We start from the raw sequence: 21,145 nt of genomic DNA on the forward strand, positions 1-21,145 counted from the left end.
TTTCCAGTGTGGGGGGATATGTGGAAAGAGGGAAACTAAGGAGAGTGACCAAGGGACAGGATCACAAGGAAGTGAGACAAAGTAATTTGTATATTTAAAGTTGTGGATTGAGTGGATTGAAGAAGGAGAAGCAGTAGGACAGAACTGACTTGTGACAAAGCTGCTCCTGAGGTTCCAGATACAGATAAGGTTATACGATGTTGGATTATGAGGAAATGGTTAGATAAAAAGGGTTTAGAGAGAATAGTTTATGGAGACTTTGGTTCAGAGAAGAAAGGAGGCAGCAAGTTACCCTAATTCTGAATTGTCCAGAGAGGAAAAACCTTACCAAACTTAGCTTTGCTTTCCCTGACAATAAGTAGGTAGATAGGAGGAATCGTTTTCTCGTTTGAAATAGCTTTTTTTTTTTTTTTTTTTTTGTTACAGACAAGTCATTTTCTTAGTCCTTGCATAAACTGCAGCATGTATGGAAAGGTTTTCGTGAAAGCTTTTTTTAAAACATTCAAACTGGAAAATAGCAAAAGAGAGCTTGTACTTTATAGATGAATCATTTTTCACTTGAGCAGAAAAAAAAAATGGAAGGACCGTGAAATAAGAGGAAGTGGGTAGGTAGAGAATTGTGTCGAAGATGCAAACAAACGGCAAAGAGAAGTATGCAAAAATGATCCTCCATAAAGCAGTGTTCTGAAGGGGTGGGCAACCAGGTCTAAAGCCTACTGCACCATTCTGCAAATATGCAAGAAACAGTGACAAGAATGACGAAAAAGTTCAGCTAAACTAGAAATCAAGATAACATTATTTAGATGGCAAGCTATGTACTGGGCATTGATTTACTTAGCAGCTAATCTACTGGCGTGCTGGGGTTGGATTGATTTAGCAATGCCCTTTGTGGAATTTATACAAGATAATTAAGGCTGGCAACCAGCCTCTAGCCCAAACAGGTCTTAAAACATTGTCTTCTCTTCTGCACTACCCGTGTTTTCTGCTTCGCTACTCAACCATCAATCCAGTCACAGCTTCTGTAATAGATACAGATAGATAAGTCTTTTGCCCTAAAGGCTTCTGAGGGCCTCCATTCCATGTCAGAGGGAAATAAGCTGGACTTAACTGATGTTTGACCTAATCAGTCAAGTTCATTATGTTAAGATGAAGATGAAAGCAGTCTTCAGGCAAAAGTTGACTTATAAGCATGTAGTGCATTCTTTTATCTTAAAATCCCTGGGGTATCGAACTAATGGTAGAATCACTGATATTATTATTTCAGGTAATGTACTCTTAAGACTTCATATGATAATCTATGATTTTCATTATTGTGCTTTATGAAATAAACTACAGTTGGCTTCATGCAACCTGCTGAGCTAGTATTTATAAGATGTAGTGGTTGGATTCATATGACACTAAAACAAGCCACATTAGGTGAACATCATCTTTGTTTTGATTTTGTAGAGATTCCAGTGCAAACTCTGTTGAAATGAAAGTGGTTACAGTACTTTAGTGCACTTTTTGTCTCTGTCATTGGCAACCATTTAAAAACAACCTTATGTTTGCTGGAAAGCATCACAACTTTTCTAAACTAATTACACGTCACTAGCTCATTTTTCTTGTTAAGGAATCCTGTTGTACAGGATTATCTTGACCCCCATCATTTTTGTTTCCTCTGTTCACCAGAATTCAGCATGTAAAGATTTTTCATTTGAAAACTTGTAGGTTTTTCTGCATTTGAAAGAGGTTTTTTTTTTTTTAAAAAAAATCATGTCCTTCGCCTCTTTTCTGTTCAGTACGGAAACATTAAGAGAACTTCATTATGAAAGTGATTATTATTTTGTTTCAGATTGAGAGAGAATGAAATTTGGAATTCATTTAGAAGGAACTGATAATTTGTCTCCTTGTGTTGCTGGGAAATCTGATGAGCAAAAAAAAAATCATAGCTACCAAAACATGCCTGAATAATGAGTGAATATTTTGACCTCTAGGTGTTCTGACTTTGTGGACTTACATGTCTATCAGAATGTAATTAAACATTGATTTGTATACTTTTTGAATATTCCAGAATAGTTCTTGGTTCAAAGCATCAGAATAAGCTTTAAGGCTCTATTTAAATATATACTTAAATCAAATGAAAAACATTTTGGAAAAAATGAGAAAGTGGGATGGAATGACCCAATAGAGAATATATATGGAAGTGATACAGAGAACAGACAAATAGCTCTGTCCATACCAGTGGTGGGATTCAAATTTTTTTACTACCAGTTCTGTGGGTGTGGCTCAGTGGGCGTGGCAGGGGAAGGATACTGTAAACTCTCCAGTCAGGTGGGATTTGCTGGTTCTCCAAACTACTCAAAATTTCCGCTACCGATTCTCCAGAACTGGTCAGAACCTGTTGAATACCACCTCTGGTCCATACCTAGTTTGTCAATTGATCTTGACTGTGTTGTCTCTGCTTGGTATATAGGAGTTATAAACCAGAATAGGAAGTTTTAAAAAATTAATAACCCGCCCCTGCCCCCCCGCTTGATATCTTCCTGTTTGTTTCTAAGAAAATTCCATGGATGCCGAAAGACCATTTTTCTTTTTAACTTAGGGAATCAAGAACAGAAGCATTTTCAGTAATGAGCTGAAGATTTATAGCAAAGAAGAATCTACAACACAAACACCTCAGTTTCTGGTTTACAGGTAGTCCTTGACTTACCTGTAAATCAAGTCCAAAATTTATGTTGCTAAATGAAACATTTGTTAAGTGACTTTTGCCCATTTTACGACCTTTCTTGTCACAGTTGTTAAGTGAGCCACGGCAGTTGTTAAATTAGCTAACAGGGTTATTAAGGGAACCTGGCTTCCCCCATTGAATTTGCTTGTCAGAAGGTCTCAAAAGGCATGACCCAAAGACAATGCAAACGTCACAAATATGAGTCAGTTGCCAAGCGTCTGAATTTTGATCACATGATCATAAGGATGCTGCAATGGTTGTAAGTGTGAAAAACGGCCATATGTCACTTTTTTTGGTGCTGTTGTAACTTCAAAAGGTCATTAAGTGAACTGTTGTAAGTTGAGGACTCTGTATTATGCAACTTCCTTTATTCTTAAGAAGTTCCTTCTGTTCAACTGAAAACTGGTATTTTTCTGAATTTGAAGTTTACTAAATCTAGTCATGCCATCTGAGGCGTTTGAGAAAAGCTTTTTCAATTTCTGCATGTGACAAATGTTGTATCTTATGTCACCCATAAGAGTTATCTTTTCTAGCTAAATTCTGTGCATATCTACACTGTTTGGATTCCCTGTCGTGAGCGTGGGCCACCAATGTTTCCTGGAAGAGAAGAATGGATGATACTGTCTTTTACTTGTCCCGTTTGCACCTCAAGCTGTATTTTCTTGCACCATATTTCATTGGTATTTTCCAGCTTCTGGTAGCTCAAACTGTATTCTAATTTCTTTTGCTGTGTTTTAATTTCTTCTAGGAAAACTATGCATTGTACGTAGTGGCAGGAATTTCCCTTCACCCAAGGGAAGGGAATGGGATGTTTGCCATCCTGCATCACCACTTTAAAAATGCTTAAATCTTTAAATGCAAACTGTTTCTCAAGAGGATATATGTACAAAACTTACAGATGCACAGGTTGGGTTAGGATTGCTTTCTTATCACAAAATTTGGGAAGGCAGAACAGCAGGGGGAATTTTAGTGGAGGGCTGTAGTGCAAGCCTGCTGGTTAAGCAGCCCAATCTGAAATAATTTTGTAAGCTGGTTTAATGTTTAGAGTCCAGCCATCATTAGGGCAGAATTGTAACAATTTAAGGGTCCAATGTGGATGTGCCTGATAGTTGGTTCTTTCAGTCTCTCCCCATAAGGTATGGAAATGGAGAATTTATACCGCTTCAGTCGCTGCAGAACTTCTAATTGCCAGCAATTCAACCTAACCTGATTAGTGGTGAAAAATGCCTTATTGGTTTGGGTGGGAGGAGGAGCTTGTGCTTTGAAACTTAAAAAATACCCAGTCACCTGTATCTGTTCATGAACAAAAGCCACTCAGTTTTTAGCACACTTGATTTCTCTGCAAAAGTTACTTCAGGTCATAGTTTAAAGATGTGTTTTGTACCTACCAGTCTGCTTTAGGAATTGCTCTTCCATTAATTCCTTCTGGTTTTCTACCTGAACATAAGTTTCTATAGAGATTTTCCCCACCTATGGATCTGTACAAGATTTGCCTTCACTGGTATATTCTACACATTCACAGTTGTCTTCGCTGATCTTTTCAAAAGCAGATTCTGCATGGACGATGAAAAATATACATCTTTGGCTCAGTTGTTTTCATGCCTGCATATTATTTTGCTTTCTCTTTTGAATGCTAGGCTATCTAAAAAAAAAATTTGGCTGGAGCTTGACTCTTGCTGACTGCATGGACCTGTTTGTGAAGTTATCTTGGCAACAGTTCACACGTGGCTTATGCTTTCCTTCATCCAGACTAGGTTAACTAGGGGCATCGTAGTTCTTTTGGCTTGTCCTCTGGTTAAAAGTTATGTGAGGTTTTCACATTAGACTTACAAATTGAGTAAGAAATAAGAAGCGATTTTGGTTGACTACTGTACATCAACATCTACAGGATGGATGTAATGAAAGGATGTTATGACCTGGTTTAGAATTATTTCTTTTGTGAAGTAGGAGCTGGTATGAAATTTATAAACCTTGCATAGTTACATGGGCATAGCATGTTAGAGCTATTGGGATTTCAATTTTATTCTGGCAAGAAAGAAGGTTTTCCAAAATCTTTGGAAACCAGACTTTCCATTTATTAAAGCTGAAATGAAATCAGAAAATGAACATACTTCTGTTTTTTAATATAGCCAAAATGTTTTTCCCTCCACCAGCAACATTGCTATGTAATGAGACTAGACAGATTAGCAGAGAACATAAATAAAATGTAATGTCTAACTTTATTGTAGCAAGTGCTTAATCTATACAGGAAACAAGTATGCTTGCTAAAATATTTCTACTTCCTTTGGGGAAGGCACTGTCAATATGGCTCCAAACATATGTTCTTTTATTATATATTTTTTTCTGAATTGAACTGAAGGTATGCAGTCTATGAAAACAATCTGAAAACTTTTCACAATTTAAATCCAAGTGGAATGTGTGTATGTGTATGTTTGCCCACATGTGCACACATGTCTTATCAGCAGTGGGATCCTACCTGTTTCACTACCGGTTCAATGATCGTGCATGGATGCACGGGCACCTAACATGCGCACGCAGCTTTTCCCACACCAGCTGAAGCCTGTAGCACCAATCAGCCGAGAGGAGGAAGAAGAGAAAAGTGCAGCTTTTCCCACACCAGCTGAAGCCTGTAGCGCCAATCAGCCGAGAGGAGGAAGAGGAGAAAAGTGCAGCTTTTCCCACACCAGCTGAAGCCTGTAGCGCCAATCAGCCGAGAAGAAAGAAGAAAAAGTGCAGCTTTTCCCACACCAGCTGAAGCCTGTAGCGCCAATCAGCCGAGAGGAGGAAGAGGAGAAAAGTGCAGCTTTTCCCACACCAGCTGAAGCCTGTAGCGCCAATCAGCCGAGAGGAGAAAGAAGAGAAAAGTGCAGCTTTTCCCACACCAGCTGAAGCCTGTAGCGCCAATCAGCCGAGAGGAGGAAGAGGAGAAAAGTGCAGCTTTTCCCACACAGCTGAAGCCTGTAGCGCCAATCAGCTGAGAGGAGAAAGAAGAGAAAAGTGCAGCTTTTCCCACACCAGCTGAAGCCTGTAGCGCCAATCAGCTGAGAGGAGAAAGAAGAGAAAAAGTGCAGGTGGGAGGGCCAATCCTGCACTTTTCTCTTCTTTCTTCTGTCAGTTGATTGTCCTCTCAGCTGATCATTGGAGACTTTTTTTTTAATTACCGGTTCTGCAGAACCGGTCCGATCCAGTAGCAGCCACCACTGATGTCTATGCATAACTATTTCTTAGTTCAAAGCTCAAGTTTAGGTATGATTTGTTTAACAATGATTTCCTGAATAAAGAAGAATTGGTTGAGTTCAGATAATATAACAAGAAAAAAAAAATCATGATTTACAAACATTGTTGTGTTTTGGTTTGCACAACTTCTTTAGGAAATAAAGTGCACTCTGGATTACTGTGATATGAAGCCAACGTTCCAAGCTAAGATATAATAACAATTTGATTGAATATAACAGACCTGCTGATAAGCTTTTTTTTATCTGTGTCTGTCCATAGCTACTTCTCTGTCTAGTTTATAAAGGCTCACCTATCAATATAGGACTTTTTCAATCAATTATACAGGTAGCCTGTCATTGCCACCCTTGGAATGATCTAGGGAATTTAACCTCAGTTTAAAGGGGTTTAATGCCCTGTGATTTTTAAACCCATTTCATGATCATTATCCCTTAATTCAGATGAATTGGGAAACTTTGGCTAACGGAGAACTATCCTACATTGCTGTGTTCTGGGAAGAAAGCTGTGTGTACAGGCTCGTTCTCTGTCCCTTGCTTTTGGGAATAGCTTGCCAGCTGCAGAATTCAGAAAAATCGAAACCTTAAATCTTCTGTATTGGTTTGACTGGTTCTAACATAATTATTTAATTGCTTGATCTATTAGGGCAGGCCCTTCCTAAGTTTCTTTCTCTGTTAAGTGTCTATGGAGCTTTTCAGTCATCCAGGCCATGGTTGCCCCAAAGGTGTTTTTTTCAAGAGGCAACTGGACTTTCTGTTTTTCTTTGAAGACGTTTCGCTTCTGATCCAAGAAGCTTCTTCAGCTCTGACTGGATGGTGGGAAATAGAAGGATTTATACTCCTTGCAGACGGCTGAACTGTCGAAAGGACTTTGTTGTAGATTGGAGATGGATGATGTGTATCCTTCCCTCTCTGTTGAGAGAGGGCCGTTCAATTTTGACACAGATGGCCTTCGAACAGTTCCAAGAAGGTTCCACACCAGTTTGTACCACTCAGGTGGACCCTGATGACACAAATAAACCTCCAGGTGACCTTAACGACCCGCTAAAAGAATGCAAATGACCAGCTGTCTACAAGGAGTATAAATCCTTCCATTTCCCACCATCCAATCAGAGCTGGAGAAGCTTCTTGGATGAGAAGCAAAACATCTTCAACGAAAAACCAGAAAGTCCAGTTGCCCCTTGAAAAAAGCAACTTTAGGTTGCTTTTCTGTTAAGCCACTGGGGGCTTCTGCCCCTCTTGCCTATTTGTTTCCTAGGCAGCATCTCTTCCCCTCATTTCCCAAGGTCATCCAAACATTACATTACAGTGACGGAGGGAGATAAAACTTGACTTATGGTCACAATTGAGCCCAGAATTTCTGTTGTTAAGTGAGACTTCTGTTGAGTGAGTTTTGCTCCATTTTCCGACTTTTCTAGTCACTTTTCCTGTTGTTAAAAGTGAATCACTGCAGCTGTTAAGTTAGTAACACAACTGAGATGTGAATCCAGCTTCCCCGTTGACTTTCCTTGTGTGAAGGTCGCAAAGTGGGACCACGTGACCCCGGAGGACCCTGCAACCACCATAAAGGTGAATCAGTTGCCGAGCATCTGAATTTTGATCACATAACTGTGAAAAACACCCGTAAGTCACATTTCTCAATGCCGTTGTAACATTGAACGGTCTCTAAATGAACTGTTAGGTGGCTCCAAGCAGCCCGCTCCAAGCAGCCCGCCCGCCCACCGGGTGGAATCCTTCCCGCTCCTCGGCAGGAAGACGCTCCCGCCTGCAAACTTTGCCTTTGCAAAGGGGCGGGCCGGATTGGACAGACCAACTTGATAATGCCCAAATTGATAATGTCAGCCCTTGGAGATAATCAGACAGGCAATCAAAACCATTGAATACTACACTACCTTTATTGTAAGGTTATAGTCACATAATCTTGCAGTTCTCCCCTCCCTTACCTTTACTTTCCAGACAACTAGAGAGGATTCCTTGTGAGTTGCTTTTTCCACTCCCATTTTTTTTTCCTGTGGACTGTGATACCCTAATCCAGGGATATCAAACTCAAGGCCCTTGGGCTGAATTTGGGCAATGGGGTGCTTAGATCTGGCCTACAGCGCCACCCTAGAAACAGCAAAAGACCAGCCCACAGTGCCCCTGCCAGCGAAAATGGTGCTTGGGGGCTCCCGCACCCATTTTCATTGGCAGAGCACTGCAGGACGCCGTCCCATCCAAAAACAGGGAAGCATCTCAGGCCCCCCAGACATGAGTAATATTGAGCTGGCCATGCCCCTGGCCATACCCACACAACTCCCCCAGCCCCTCTGAGGTCAAACACAATGAAATCGAGTTTGACACCCCTGTCCTTACCTATCCATTGTTTAGGGTACAGCTCTTCCTCCTTTCTCCCAAGGTTTTTCTCACAGCCCATTATAGATACCACTGTCGATTCTCTCAAGACTTGGGAGATTAAATACTGTATGATAATATTTTGCTAGCCTGATATTTCTAGGATCCATTTAGTTGTACAAAGGGGCTCTTGAACAGTTAACTGGGATTTACTCCGTTACTCTATATTCTGGATATACACAACATACGGAGCCCTAAATCATGTGAGTTAAGTTTAAAGGTACGTTTAGGGCTTAAATCTGTTTGGCTACATTGCGGTTTAGTGTGTCATGCAAACCCAGGAAATGTACATCTTGAAAAATTTCCTCTACCAGGAAATGGGGGGAGGGGGGGGGGATGGATGGATGAGGAAACACAAATTGCAAAAACTGCTTTCACTCTCATGTTTGAGATTAATAGGGCAATCATATCAATGCCTGTTAAAGAAGGAAATCTGACTTAATGTATTGATGTTGACTTCCAGTAAATAAATGTATAGAATATCAACAAAACAGTGGCCTAGACATAATAGGTATGTGTAGGGTTTCAAATTCTCTTTCCCATAGGTGCTTCAGAGTGGGGCAGAAGTGCAAAAGGAGCTCAATTCTTTAAGGCACCTGCATCTTTTTCTGTGATTTCATGGTAGCTACCAAGAGAAGTCATAGTGGCTTTAAGGAGTTGCAGGCAGCTGCTAAATTCACCCTCCCTAGCACTCTGAAAAATGGTTTTGGAATAGAATCCAAAGTATCACACAATCCTTCTTGAGAAGGTTTCTTATTTTTAACAGATGAATTTCCATCTCTTAAAATAATTCTTACTGTCTGGTTAAATAATCTTAACATTTGATTGTCACTCATGATTAGACAAGAAATCAAACTACTTTTAGTGCCTTTGAATCAGTCTTGAGTCCTGATTACTTCCTGGTCAGGTCCATTGGTCACCTTTGCAGAAGGATTAACATTGACATGATTTATTATGTTGTTGTTTTTTGACCTCCTAGTCTTACCTGGAAGAGAGTGACTGGCCCAAGGTCACCCAGCTGGCTTTCATGCCTAAGGGAAGATTAGATCCTAGATCTACCTACTCCTAATCCAGCATCTTAACCATTGGGATCCTGCAAGGGTCATAAGTGTGAAAAATGGTCATAAGTCATTGTTTTCAGTGTAACTTCGAACAGTGGCTAAGCTAACTTTTTTTTTTTGTAAATTTTATTTGAGTTTTCACAAAAAGAAAACACAATTAAAACATCTTTTTTGAAAGCAGCATAATCCCGGGTTACATTTCTTCGTACAGACACAAATTCAGGTTCATGCTCATTTTTATATTCTATTCCATATCTTATTACTATTTTACATTTTCTACATGGCTTCTCCCCTCTTTTAATTTCCTCAATTTTATTTTATTTATTTCATCTCAATTCAAATCATTATATTTATATTTTTTGTCTGTCCTGTTTCAATTGTCTATTATCTTTTCTCATTAAACAAAATTTATCCTGTAGTTACTGATTGGAGTATGACGCCTTTATATCTTTCCCCTAAAGTTTTAACACTCAATATAATACATAACTTCCATTCGGATTCTGCTTGGTACATTCTTAAACTACACAAAGTATTCTTAAAAAAGAAAAAAGAAAAAATTATAAATGTATATAATTAAAACAACATTCCATTCCAATTCAATTCTATCATTAATATTAATATTCATTAAAGTCTTAACATTTTTCACGTTACTTTTCAATTAAATATCATACTTCTATGGGAACAATTATAAACTTTCCATAGTCAATTCCACCCCTCTTCACTTATATTTTATAAATCATTGACTAATTAAAGTTCCCATTCCTTCCTAATTCAATTTTCTCATTTATTTTATTTCACTTTTTTTATTAACAAACATTTCACTAAATTACACTAACTATTTTATCCCTCATTTTAATCATACGTTGTTTCCAATTTTCTAAAGTTATTTCTATTACAAATATAACAACACAATCTCATGTACCTTTACAGAATCCCCCTTTCAGTTAGATTTTCACCCATTATCTCTAAATAGGTCCAGTTTCTTTATATCTTGCTCTGGACCTTTGTAACTTCTTTTCCTTTCCTTCTTCCCTCTCTTCTTCTCTCCCCTTTTTACCCCTTTGTTTCTCTACCTCTATTTCCCTCTTCTGTTGCTTTCCAGTATTACACTTATTTTTCGAATTATTTTTCTTTTCTTTGGTTGTTTTTTTAAGTCTTAAATTCTCCATCCTCTTTCCCCCCTTTCCCTTTTCTTCCCCACATAGAGTTACTTGTTCATTAAAGATGGCTTCTTTGTCCCAGTCTTCTTGTTTTGCAGTCTTTTCTTGTTGTTTCTCATAGTTCCAAATCTCCATTTCTAAGAATTCAAAAACGAAGTTAAAGAACCCTTCCCTTCTTGTGCATCTTCTTTGTACTTTTTAAGTTCCATTTTCAATTCATCCAAAAGTGATGCCATTGTAGAAATTTTTAAACAACCACGCGATTGATTTTAGTCATTCAAATATAATAACCAAAAATCCAAAAGTCACCAAGTAATCCAAATACACACAAGCTGTTTCTTTTTGCTCTTTCTTTTTTTCCCCACTTTCTCTTCCTGGGGTTACTATTTAGTTGCAAAGTTTCAGTTAAAATGTATCTTTTAGAAGTCTTATTGAAATTTTACTTTAGATTCTTTTAAAGTCCAGGCAGTCTCCTCCCTCTTCCAGATCCTGCCCTTATTCTTTTTCTCTCCCTTCCTGCTTATAGAAGAAAAAGTTTTTAATGTCCAGAAATCTTTATTGTCCCTTTGGCATTTAGTTATATTTTCAGCTTAATTGCCTATTGATGCCAAAGCGGATTTTTCCAATTTCTTATTCTTAATTGTCAATATAAGGAAGGAGAGAGAAGAAAAAAAAAGGGGGCCAAACCTTTCCTTTTTCACTTTCTTTCGCTGCTTCCGACTCTTCTTTGGGAGCGATATTATTTCTTGTAAAACTTAAATTCCAGGGGTTACCTTAGTTATTGCTTTTTCAACTTAGCCCAGTGAGCCAAAACTTTTACTTCTTATCTTCCTCCTGCATGTTCTTTTCTGGTTGAGTTCTTCTTTGAGGTGGCCATTTCTGACCACCTCTCCTACCGCCTTCGGGAAAGGGAGTAATGGCCAGCTGAGGAGGAGAGATGCGGCTCTCCTCGATCCTGCTGGCGGTCTCCCCCTTCTTCACCACCTCTATGGGGGTGGCTTAGCCCTGAAACCAGCTGGCTCGGGGCGCTCCAGCGGCGAGCCCAGGCAGAAACCGTGCACAATCGTGGATTCCTGTCTGTCGCCGAAGCCCTTCAAACCGGAAGTTGTCCGGTGGCTAAGCTAACTTTGTAAGTCAAAGACTATATGTATTTGTGCTACAAAAATCCAGATGACTATTACATGACAGCAAATATATTAACAATGTATTGCTGCCATTTTGTGGCAAAATGGTAAAAAATGCAAGTAGAAAAATAGGGACCACTTTGGTGGAAAGGTAACAGTGCTCTGTATGTCTTCGATGTTTAGTCATGCTGGCCACATGACCACAGTGACATCTTTGAACAGCACTGGCTCTTCAGCTTAGAAATGGAGATGAGGACCAACCCCTAGAGCCGGAAACAACTAGCACGCATGTGCAGGGGAACCTTTACTTTTACCTTAGCAGCCCCATGATCATGTGATCAAAATTCAGATGCTTGGCAACTGGGTCATACTTATGACGGTTGCTGTGTCCCAAGGTCACGTGATCCCCTTTTGTGACCTTCTGACAAGCAAAGTCAATGGGGAAACCAGATTCACTTTAACAACTGTGGTACTAACTCATTAACTGCAGTGATTCAATTGTGGCAAGAAATGCCGTAAAATGGGACAAAACTCACTTAATAAATGCTTCACATAACGACAGACATTTTGGGGTCAATTGTGGTCATAAGTTGAGGACTACTCATAGTTAAACACAATATGTAATTAGTTTAGAAAGTAGTGAACTATATCTAAATCTTCTAGCCCTGAATGTAGGATAGAGGCCAGATATGATGATTTTGATGATGACTATGATGTTATCCATTCCGTCGTGTCCGGCTCTTGGCGATTCTGTGGGCCAAGTCTCTCCACATTTTCCGATCTTGCACCACTTCTTTCAGTTGTTGTATGCTTTGGCTGATGTCAGCTTTGATGTTATCTTTGATGGCCTGGTGTCAGGCTCCATCCATATCGGCATCTGACAACTGTGGCGTCTTAGATCCCAGAAGGATCGACGCTCTCATATGACGTCACTGAATCACCTGACAGGCGACAGCTGAGAAGCGACGGCTGGGTGGGGAAGCCCTGACGTTAATCCGTTGCCGATGATGACTGGATGGGGAAGTCCCTGACATTATCTATGATTCGGCTGCCAAGGAGCAAGACACGGCTGGGAGGAGACAGCTGGGGGGGAAATCCCTGCGGTAGGAATCCTAAATCGCCTCTAAGCGTTGCTGTCGGCATGAACTCCTGGAGGGGGTGGGAATTGTGTATACTGCAGGCTGGGGAAAGGGGATTGGTCATAAGAAAGCAGGCGCATTAGGATACAAGGTTTCAAAGTTAGATATAATAGGAAAGGGTAATTGGGAAATGAGCATAGGGCGGTGTTAGAAGCGATTAGGTGGGTGAGGTAAAGGAATAAAATACACTGGAAGGCAAACGCTCCCAGCGTTAATCTGGTTCGGATTTAATCCGTTCTTGCCAAATGCTGTGTGCGTAGAAGAATAAAGGAATTTCAAACCTTACAGTTTGCTGACTCATATTTCTATCTACGAGTATCCAGACCAGCGGCTGAGACCTGGTTTCCTTTTACCTGTAACTCTTCCAAACATAATTGCTTTCTCCAGTGGATTCCCCCCCCTCATGACATGACCAAAATAAGTGAGACACAGTTTTGTGATTTTGGCCAGATTATATATAGGCTTCAATTCTGTTGCTTCTCTTCTATCTACCACTCAGTGCTCTTGCAACTGAAAACACTTTTCAGAATTGTTTTCCAAAGGTGGTTTAAGTCCCACTTCCCCTTTGCAAGGCCATGCCAAGAAGTGTGAGATTATATGGCTGGATGCCGCTACCCTTCCTCCGATGAGTGAAATATGCATTTTTCATGTAAATTGAATTCTACCTACATACTTCCTGAGTTGTGGGTGGATGAGTAGATTTATGCAGTTAATATGAATTCAGATTTTAGTAACTACAACATTAGTGTGTAGTCTTCATCCCAAGACACCTAGGAAATGAGTTATATCAGTGGAGCTTGAAATCAGTTAGCAGCCTTAAGCTGTTGCCTATGACTGTTGGGGGTCTGAGTAGGTTCTGCACCCCAAAGATTGTGCTGCTTGGCTGAATTGGCAGCCCTACTTGCTGTGGGACTTTAAAGATTCGAAGAGAGTCCACGGCACTACTCACGGTGGCTTTCCACAACTGCCTTTTAAAAAGGCAACTGGACTTCATTGAAAAATCAGCGGATCTTTGATTTTTAAAGCACCTTTGGGGCAACCATGACCTGGATCAGTGGTCGCTAACTGGTGGGCTGGTGACCACTGGTGGTCCGCGAGAAAATCTTGGTGGTCCTCAGAGAAATGTCCCCCCAAAGCACTCCCCCCAAAGCAATTAATCCAGGCTGCGTGGGAACACAAGGCTGTGCCACCCACATGGCCCCCACCCTTCGGCTGAGCGCAAACCTTACCTTGAGTAGAGCCACGCGAGCTGGAACTGGAAGGTAAGACCAACGGTGGGGGAGAAAAATCCGCCCTGGGGTGGCTTGCTGACGTTGGTGGGAAAGTCGGTTCCATATTCAAGAGCTGCAGTAGTCACAGGACTGGCCCTTTGGTCATCCCAGAGCAGCTCCTCCAGTCCATGGCAGGCCGGTGCACCCGGGTGGAGGAGGAGCTGCTCTGGGATGACCAAAGGGCCAGTCCTGTGACTACTGCAGCTCTGGAATATGGGACCAACTTTCCCACCAATGTCAGCAAGCCACTGTCAGTCAAAATTCATATTAGTGGTCCTCAGGATTTAAAATTATGAGTTTGGTGGTCCCTGAGGTCCAAAAGGTTGGCGACCCCTGTTCTAGTCCAATCCCCTCCCCAAGACAGGTCCTTATTCCATCCCAGGCAAATGATTATCCAATCTTTTCTTGAAAACCACCATCGATGGAGCACCCACTACTCCAGGAGGCAAGCTTTTCCATTGATTAATTGTTTTCATTTTCGGGAAGTTTCTCCTTAATTTTAGGTTGGATCTTTCACTGACTGGCTTCCCCCCATTGCTTCTTGTCCTATCTTTGAGTGCTTTAGAAAATAGATTCCTTCTTCTCTGTGACAGCCCTTCAAGTATTTGGCTATTACATCACCCACTAACCATGATTAAATTTTGCACTTTTCCCCCCTCAAGGTTAAATTTTTGATCTTGCCAGAGATAAAAGAGGTGTCACATAGGCAGCTAGAAAGTTCTTGGTTTAGTTAGAATATCTGTAAGCAAGCATGTCTATCTTTTCTAAGATTGATAAGGAGATTTTGACAGGCAAAGGAGTTTCATTATGTGTATGTATGTGGGTATATAACACATATCTTTTTGCCTTTTTATTCTCCCTTTGTCCTATGCATTATATTCTTACCCAAACACCCCCAAACACAAGATTAGGAACAGAGAGTGAGAAAGAGAGGCAGATTGCATGTAGGTGGGTGGCTTCACAGAAAGCCATTGTTTGTCTTGACCATGGTTTGTTGAACAAGCCAAATAATGCTATGCTATAAACCATAATTTACAGACTGAAGTAGTGACATTAAGTGGATTCTACACTCAAAGTCAAGGCTGGCCATGTTAACTGCATGGTCAATCTTCTCTGCCAGCCACGACCACATAATTGAAGCTGTGATGGTTTTCTGTGTGCATTACCCCATGTTGCCTTTTTTGACCCTGTCCCAAATCATCACATCTCCAGATTATCCTAACTTTCAAAAATGTATCCCCTAATCTGTCTTTTCCTGTTTTTTTTTAACTGTTTATTTTATTTTACCAATTTCCGCTTTTTAAACAGACAAACACACTTGTTTGTGTTCTTTAAATAATCTGGTTCTTCAATATTATTATTTTATTTCTTTCCGAGTGTGAGTATTTGCATACTGCTCAGCTTCAGTTGTCCTACAAGCTTGCTTTTCAATTTATTATGCCTGAGACCAAAAATGTGAGCGTTTAGGACAGGGGAAGTCCATAAGTCTTAAAGTTGCCAAGTTTGGAGACTTCTGCTTTAGGAGAATACAGGTAGTCCTCAACTTACAATAGTTCATTTAGTGATCATTCAAAGTTACAACAGCACTGAAAAAAGTGACTTATGACCATTTTTCACACTTTTCACTTATGACCTTTGCAGAATCCCCATGGTCATATGATTTACATACAGAGGCTTGGCAATCCCCTTTTGCAATGTCAATGGGGAAGCCAGATTCACTTAACACCTGTGTGACCAATTTAAGAACTGCAGTGATTCACTTAACAAATGAGGAGAGCAAAGTCATAAAGTGGAGCAAACTCACTTAACAAATTTCTCATTTAACAACATAAATTTTGGACTCAGTTGTGGTCATAAGCTGAGGACTAGTCTTAAACTACTGATTTAATTCTCATTCCTCCTCTTCTCACTTCCAAATTTTATATTATCCTTGTCAATATTCCTCTTTTTCTATTTAGAGGCTAATCATTCAGGAAATGAATAACTGCAGTGAGTTCTCCACTTCTGTCTTTTGTCTAAATTTAAGCTTTATTTTTTAAATGACCGGTTTAAAATAGCCTATTGGGTACATATCATCTACATGCCCTGTAATTCTGGGTCAGGGATCCTAGTCCTGATTGCAAAGGAATTGCAAAAGGATTTGTAAGTACAGTATGCTAGAAAGATGTTTGTAGGCTATCTTACTGTACTGCAAAATAGATACAGTCTTTGATGGTGACAAAGAGTTAAGAATTGTTTGGGTAATCTTTGCTGTCATCTAATGGACATTTCGGCATTTGGTCATCCAACTAGCCTAGCTTAAGGTATTTGAAAAGTTTGGTCTTAAAAAATTAAGTGACCATTCAAGATTTTCAATACAACATCATTGCTGATCTTACATGCACCTGTGATACTGCCTGTACAAGTAGTTCTTGTTTAACAACTGCCTTATGTAGTGGTCATTTGCAGTTCAGCGGTGATGGAAAAAGTAACTTTACAACTAATCCTTGTAATTATGACTTTTTTCAGGTCTGGTCTGTAAAGCAAAGGAAAGGTGAAGTAACAACACAAGCACACAGTTTTGGTTTCACTTAATAATTGCTTCACTTAAGGACCAAATTGCCAGTTCCAATTGTTGTCACTAAACAAGGACTACCTTTAGTTTTTGTTTTACTAATTTTTCATAGAAGTCTGAGGTCTGAGAAGTTCTGTTGTGACAGGTCTTGGGCCTATCAGGTTGAAAGGGTTTTAGAAGTAGGAGAGCTATTTTTAATAAGGCATATGCTACAGATTATATTGTTTTATATTATTTTAAACTTGTGTATTTTTAATTATGCTACATATAAAGATTGCTGCCAGTGTTGTTGCAACCACCAAAGATCCAAGAAAGGAAATGAAGCTGTGGGGACAAAGACTGTAATTTTGTGTTGCTGTCTAAAAACAGTACAGTGAAATTTCATATGCAGTTACAGGTTATTTGAGGGCAGGGGGTGTTTGTTAAATATGAATGTATATTATTTGGATCAATTGACATCATTTGCATCATTATGTAATCACATAATAAATTAAACCTAGTGACATAATTTATATAAATTGTCTGATTTGAGAAATAGAACTTGTCAAAGCCAGGGAGATCTGGATGCTTGGTCAATATAAATTATATTATGCTTAATACCATTTCTGTTTTCAAAATACCTCCTACATTAAACAAAATGCTAAATGGACATTTGGGTAGTCTACAGAAGTTTGTGCTTGAAGCTACTGGTACATGATGAATGTTTAACATTCATTAAAATTATTTATGTATTTAAAATGTATGTTAAGAAAATTAAATATGGTTTGTTTAATCCTCATAGGAATTCTAGGCATAATTAATCTGATATGTTTCTGCTTACTGCATTATATAATCCGCTACCACCTCAGAATATAAAAAATACATATTTGAATGGCTATAAATATTTTCTCAGGATTTGTTGGCTATAGGATATGAATTCAACAAACTATTGCAGCTATGGAAAGAAAAAACACCCTGAAACTTGTAGTTAATAAGAAAATTGTGGTTTGCTGCAAGAGCTATTTCTTCTATTAACAGGAAGTGAAACAGATTTAACTTTAGACTTTGCAGTTTTCACATTTAGGCATAAAATGGTTGCAGAAAAAAACAGCTTTTTTTTTTCTAAAGAGAAGATTGATAGCAAAACGTATAATGCTAAAATACTGACAACTTCAGCTGATACTAATTGATGGAAGTGTTTTAGTATAAGAATGATTAAAATGTTTTCGGTTGATTGTCTTTAGGAAAGAGAATATAGAACAGATAGATAATATTACATTTTGTATTGATCAAATGCTGACTAAATCTTAGCAATAGGATGACAGGGTTGATAGATGGCATTCCTCACCACCACCATCATTCATTTCCTTTCAGAGAAGTACTTTTTGGAACCTGAAAGCTTCTCCATGCTGTATTAGCCATAAGAATAATGTAGGGAGCAGCTACAAGATGGAGCCAAGAGAAATTATTCATTTCTTTCCCTTACCACACTTCCTAATAACAGTTCAAAATACCTTGGTGTTGGACTGAAAGTCTTGTTTACTTGTTCCTTTTGGCTAGTCCCCAAAGAAGAGGATGATTTGCTTAATATTACCTAAGTCAATGTTTCTGAACCTCGACATTTTTAAGATGTGTGGACTTCAACTCCCAGAATTCCTCAGCTAGCATGGAGAATTCTGGGAATTGAAGTCCACAAATCTTAAAGTTGCTGAGGTTCAGAAACACTGATCTGGGCCATGTTTTATTTACAGCCCTGACACCAAACTTTCTACTTTTCAAGTTGTAAATCAAATTTACTTTCTGCAACTTAAAATATTTTGGGAATAAACTACAGCCTGTTCCTCAATATTCAGTGTTGGAAACATTTAATGCATGTATATCTTCCATCCATTCCCCAAGAAGGAATCTTTTGGAATATTATTTATCATATTTATATGCTCCTATCTCACAAAACTTGTGCAGTAAAACCATGAAAACAGTGATTACAAAAAACACGCTACCATTAAGACATTATTATTATTATTATAAAAGACTGAATATGAACTCTCATGTGTCTTCATTCCAAAATCTCTTCTCTTTCTAAAACTTTTACATGTCTGAGGTGCTCTGACTTTTCTTTGGTAGTAAGTTACTAGCTGAAAGTTAGCGCTGAAAGTTAGGTCATCTAGTTCTTAAGCATGCTGGTGGAGGAATAATAAAAAGAATGAAATTGCTTTTAAGCTTGTTGTTTTTTGTTTACTTCCTTGATTCTATAGCACGTAGGAGTTTTGGATGGTTCTTATCTTTTTTTTCCCTTCAAGGAACATTGGATGATCCACATTACTGTTCCTCCTTTCTCTGAATTTTATCTTTTATGACAAACTTGTGAAGTAGATTAGACTGACAATTTGAGACTGATCTACACAAGCATTATAGCTAAATGGAGATTTTTGAATCTAGATCTCTCCCCTGGCCATGCCATAGTAGATACCTTGGTCCAAATAGGATAGACGGCCTAGAACTTGCTCCTTGAAACATTGGCATGCAAAGATGTCTGCCTTTATCTTAGCTTTCTCTGTTTCAGAACATCCCATTTCTTTGAATTAAAAATCAAAATAGTTTGACTGGATTTTCAGTCAAGCGAGATCTTTTGCTCTCTAAAACAACAAATTTATTATAAATTATAATGGAGAAAAGAGGGGCTGTAATAGTTGCCTATGAATAACATTTTATTAATTGATTTTTATCCCACCATTATTTTTACAGTGTCTGGTTCATGGTCACCCAGCCGGCTCTCATGTTTAAAGTGGACTAGAACTCACACTCCTCTTTCTAGCCTGATGCTTTAACCACTAGACCAAATATGTAACCATATAGGTTATTTGTATTCCCCCAATAGGTTTCATTGCAACGAAGGTGAGATTGACGTCTAGAAGATGCCTGTTCCGCCTCCTCCAGCTCCACCCCCTCCGCCAACATTTTCACAGGTAAGTTGCAATTTTTAAAAAAAATTAATGGAAGAGAGATGAAACTTGATCATCCTAGCTTGCCCTGTGAAAATAAAGCATGTTTTAGACTAGATTTTCCTTTTCTGTTGGCTTTGTTGTTTGTTCGGTTGGCTGTTTTTTTTATTGTTTTTCATATGGTTCTCTTTTAGGTTTTTGTTCTTTTTTGTGCTTTCTGAAAAACTTGTTAAGATAAATAACATTATTAAGGTTTAAACTATCATGCATATCAGAGTAACAGAGTAACAGAGTTGGAAGGGAAGTGACCTTGGAAGACTTCTAATCCAACCCCCTGCTCCAGCACCAAACCCTGTACCATTTAAGACAAACGGTTGTCCAATTTCTTAAAAACCTCCAGTGTTGGAGCATCTCCTGGAGGCAATATCAGGTGCCTTTGAGGATCAAAGTCTAGTCATAAAAGTGTGCTGTCTTGAGTTATACTGATTTACAGTGAGACTGTGGGGTTATAGTTAAAGATTTAAATCATCCATGGATGCTGATTGGGTGACTTTGGGCCAGTTGTGCTTTCTCTCTCTCACTCACTTAGCCCAGCTATTCTCACGGAGGTTGCTGTGACCTTAGCTAGATCTTCTGTTGTGGATTTATATAGAAGGACATAGAATTAAAAAAGATGTGATGTACTACTATGATGTAGACCTTAGATTATTCCTAACCGGGTTCATACATCCTGACATGGAATGGATATTTGCCACTATTGCAATGGAATGTTTTGTTTGTTAAACAAACAAATATGATAGGCAAATCAAAGCTTTGTTGGGAAAAAAGCCTGGCTTAGCCAATCTGCTCAGCCATGTGATGATTAAAATAAAGTATATATACAGGATGAATTACAATGGCACTTTTTGGGAAAGGACCAAAAATATCCCCTACTACTCCCAAGTTAGCTAAAATCATGCTACATTTATGGAAGTCAACAAAGAGGCAACTTTACAAATGGAGGCATGGAATTGGGACTAGCCCAGTGTTTCCCATAGAGATAGATTCAGCACCTCTGTAATAAGTTCCATGTCTCTCTGGAGCAGCGTTTAAGGTAGTTGCTAAACATCTGGAGTATGTTTTGCAGGAGTGAACATATTCGACAAATTCACCCACTACTTCTCCATTGTCATTTATCTGTTTACCTATGAAACGGGATACTATGGTTTGCTTAAACGTGTTTTGCTGAACTTGTTAAACAATTGGCTAGGTTTGTAAAATGTACTCAGTCAGGCATCCACAACCTCTTTTGTCTGGTGGGTATGTTTAAAATATTCAGAGCATGTAAAGGGTTGCTGGGGTGATTTACTGATTTACAAAATAATCAACAACAGGGCATGTAATCAGTTGCACAGTAGTTGAACCTCCTGCTTAGGCAGGAAGATCTATACCATTTCAGACAAGAGGCTACCCAATCTCCTCTTAAAAACTTCGAGTGTTGGAGCATTCACAATTTCTGGAGGTAAGTTGTTCCTCTGATTAATTGTTCTAACTGTTAGGAAATTTCTCCTTAGTTCTAGGTGCTTCTCTCCTTGATTAGTTTCCATC

General features: G+C 39.1%; 1 protein-coding gene across 5 annotated transcripts in view; it reads left to right on the forward strand.

Annotated features, from left to right (window-relative positions):
* WIPF1 (WAS/WASL interacting protein family member 1) overlaps positions 1-21,145 on the forward strand; it is a 63,388-nt gene that overhangs the window by 24,249 nt on the left and 17,994 nt on the right. For 4 of the 5 annotated variants that reach the window (XM_087949696.1, XM_087949694.1, XM_087949695.1 and 1 more), the window contains one exon: positions 19,495-19,582. In XM_087949696.1, the coding sequence (XP_087805822.1) occupies positions 19,532-19,582 (51 nt within the window). In that variant the 5' untranslated portion in view covers positions 19,495-19,531. Of the gene's footprint in view, positions 1-15; positions 190-19,494; positions 19,583-21,145 lie in introns of those variants that run through there. The other variant, XM_087949697.1, reaches the window with a different exon arrangement.

Source organism: Notechis scutatus, chromosome 1 (assembly GCF_049901735.1).
Source record: "Notechis scutatus isolate UNSWTSFEM ecotype Mainland chromosome 1, rNotScu1.2, whole genome shotgun sequence".
NCBI classification, from domain to species: domain Eukaryota; kingdom Metazoa; phylum Chordata; class Lepidosauria; order Squamata; family Elapidae; genus Notechis; species Notechis scutatus.